Source organism: Sitophilus oryzae, unplaced genomic scaffold, assembly GCF_002938485.1.
Source record: "Sitophilus oryzae breed Bouriz unplaced genomic scaffold, Soryzae_2.0 scaffold_1375_pilon_pilon, whole genome shotgun sequence".
Taxonomy (NCBI): domain Eukaryota; kingdom Metazoa; phylum Arthropoda; class Insecta; order Coleoptera; family Curculionidae; genus Sitophilus; species Sitophilus oryzae.
Window position 1 is genome coordinate 16,465 of NW_022146032.1, and position 3,190 is coordinate 19,654.

At 27.7% G+C, this 3,190-nt stretch overlaps 1 protein-coding gene across 1 annotated transcript; it reads left to right on the forward strand.

The window, feature by feature from the left end:
* Nucleotides 1–1,719: 1,719 nt before the first annotated feature.
* On the forward strand, nt 1,720–3,187 carry LOC115875345 (serine/threonine-protein kinase Nek8-like; the record flags this gene model as incomplete). Its single annotated transcript, XM_030890768.1, has 5 exons — nt 1,720–2,183; nt 2,244–2,502; nt 2,566–2,726; nt 2,816–2,966; nt 3,023–3,187. Coding segments are annotated over exons 1-5 (783 nt in total), but the record flags the coding sequence as incomplete, so codon positions are not given.
* Between the last annotated feature and the right edge of the window lie 3 nt (nt 3,188–3,190).

Below are 3,190 nucleotides of genomic sequence, written 5' to 3' on the forward strand. Positions count from 1 at the left end.
CTGTTGAAACCATCTAATATTATTGGTTAGCAATCTGATTATTATACGACAAAACAGTTTATCCGAGTATTTCAATAGCATTTATTAAGATATAAGAAGGATTTATAGAATGTCATAGTCTAGTCTTGTCGAAAAACTTTTTTAAATGCAAAATAGCAAAATATGGTAGCTGCGTAGCTGCTTTGTAAACAGTAATTAAAAATATACAATTGTGAATAATAAGAGCCTAATCCTAAAGCCAATAAATAAATGAAATATACTCATAAATAAAACCTATATTATCGGCGTTAAAAATAATATAGAACACCTATACCGTGAATTTTTAACAAGTATCTGCAAGTACTCAGTTTTAGTTTCTACGTTACCATTTATACATTCTGTTGATAATTATATATGAACATCTTATAAAAAGTTTTTAAAATGCGAACAACTGAGAATTGGAAACACTAAAGACTCTCACCGACGTTCATTTTTGAGAATTTTACCCGCTCGAATATGACTGTAGGAGTAAATACTAAAAGTACACTTTCTTGGCATTTAATTTACGTTTGATGTAAACAAAACAAGTGTACATCTAAACAGGCAATAATTTAATTTTAAATATGATAAATTACATGAGAAACAATACAGGGTGTTTCAAAAAAACATGTACGATCTCTCATGGGGAGATTCCTCACGTAAAAATAAGATTTAATTTTCATATAAACATAGGTCCGATTCGGCTTTGTTCCATAGCTACAGGTTGTTAATGTCTTTTTTTTTCAATTTATTATAATTTTCTTCCAAGTACTTTTAGTGATTTCAATGAAAATTTCAGGGTAAAAGTTACTGTAAACGCGACATATTTTAATGCTAAAAAGTGTGGAAATTATACCAGGGACGGGGTTATCACTGGAATATTTTTACTAAAAAAAGTATGTACGCCATTAACTTTTTTCTCTTGTTAGCGAAATAGTGTAAGCCGTTTAATGCCGATTAAAAGTTGTCTCTTGATATTTTGTCACTTTTGATGAGATAAACGCAATTTTATTAATTTGCTTTGGTCCCAGTCTAATAGCAACCTTTAAAAAAATTTAATATCATTAACTTGCGAAAGTTTTAAATAAGTACTCATTGATTCCTGATCAAAAAATATGAAAAAAAGTTGGGTATGGAAATGCATAGTTTTAAAATTACAGGATGTTAAAACATTTTAAAATTAGGTCTTTTCTAATTATCTTAAATTCCATTATTTTTTATTTGAATTTGCTGTAGGTTGAACGAATAGAAATAACTAATAGTAATAATATTTAATAATAAATTAGATAAAATAAATAATTTGTTAATTTTATTAATATATGTGATTAATAAAATTGCGTTTATCTCATCAAGGAGATCGAAATCGACAAAATAACAAGATACGACTTTTAATTGGCATTAAACGGCCTATACAATTTTGCTATCAAAAGAAAAAAGTCAGTGGCGGACATGGTTTTTTTTGGAAAATATTTCAGTGATGACCCATATGCATGTCCGTGATGAATCTGTGGGTACCTTTTTAGCATTAAAATATGTCGCATTTATAGTAACTTTTACCCTCAAAATTTCATTTGGTCGTATTATTTTATTTAATATTGGAAGAAAATTATAATAGAAAAAATATTAAGACTTTAACACCCTGTAACTACAAAACAAAGCCCAATCGGACCTATGTTGATATGAAAAATAAATCTTATTTTGGTGTGAGGAATCCTTAGATCTTACAAAACTCTCTCCACGCGAGATGGCACATGTTATTTGAAACACCCTGTATATATATATTATAAATATAGGGAAACAATATATTATCAATATATAGTTTCTATCTACAGAGTTACATCTATTATGATAGATAATACATGTTATTGAAAAAATCAAGAAAATACATAACAAATAGTTACTATAATTGACTTACAGTTGGGAGGAAAACTATTTAATAATAAAATTGTAGCAAAACTGCTAAACAAAACGTCTATGATAACCTTTAGTACTTATTTATACAAGACAAAAAATATAAAAAAATATTGATGTATAAAACATCTGTAAACAGTTTAGAGAAACACTTTTAGATACTGTATCGTGTATTCTACCCAAAAGCGCGTATATTAAAGATTTATAATGGATATGTACGACGTGCTTCAAAAACTTGGCAGAGGGACCTTTGGGTATATTTTTAAAGGTATTTATTTAGTAGTTAAAATTATAAATATTAAAATAAATTGTAGGACTATATATTTATGCCAAAGAAAACATAACAAGCAAAAATTAGTGATTAAAGAAATGGTTACGGATCTAAATGCAGACGATTTAAGAAATGCCAAAAATGAAGTATCAATTTTGAAATCACTTGACCATCCTAATGTTATAGCCTACCATGATAGTTACGTTAAGAATTGCGCGTTTTATATTGTGATGGAATATGCTGAACATGGATGTTTACAAGAATACATTGCCAAAAAAATACCAGAATATTTATCTCCCCAGGTAAGTACCTATTTGAAATTTGAATAGTTTTATTGATTCATATCTAAAATTATTTTATCTTAGACTGTAATAAACTTTTTTTGTCAAATACTTATGGGGTTAAACCATATACATGAAAAAGGTATTATCCATAGAGATTTAAAATGTGAAAATATATTTTTGACTGGTATTCATCAGGATGTAATAAAAATTGGTGACTTTGGTATTTCAAAATTACTTTACAAGTAAGTATAACCACTAACCTGGTGATTACCTTTTGATGTTAAACTTTTTTCTCTACTTATTTCTGATGCTAAACTTATATATCTTGCAGTAATAATAAAGCAAGAACTATTATTGGTACTTATAATTATGTTGCTCCTGAATTATGTGATGGAAAACCTTATGACACTAAAAGTGATATTTGGGCATTAGGATGCATTTTATATGAGCTTTGTCAAATGGAAAAAATGTTTGAAGGAACTGTATATTAAGATCAATTTTGCTTTAAGATAATATTTTAAATTCTATTCTGTTTCAGATTTCTAACGTTGTACTATCAATTGCTAATGGAAAATTGAAGTCAATTAATATTAAAAGATATGGAAAACAGATGCAAGCCCTATTAAATTTACTTTTACAGCCAAATCCTAAAGACAGGCCCGACACCAAAACATTAATGACTTTAGGTGACATATTTCCATCTCTC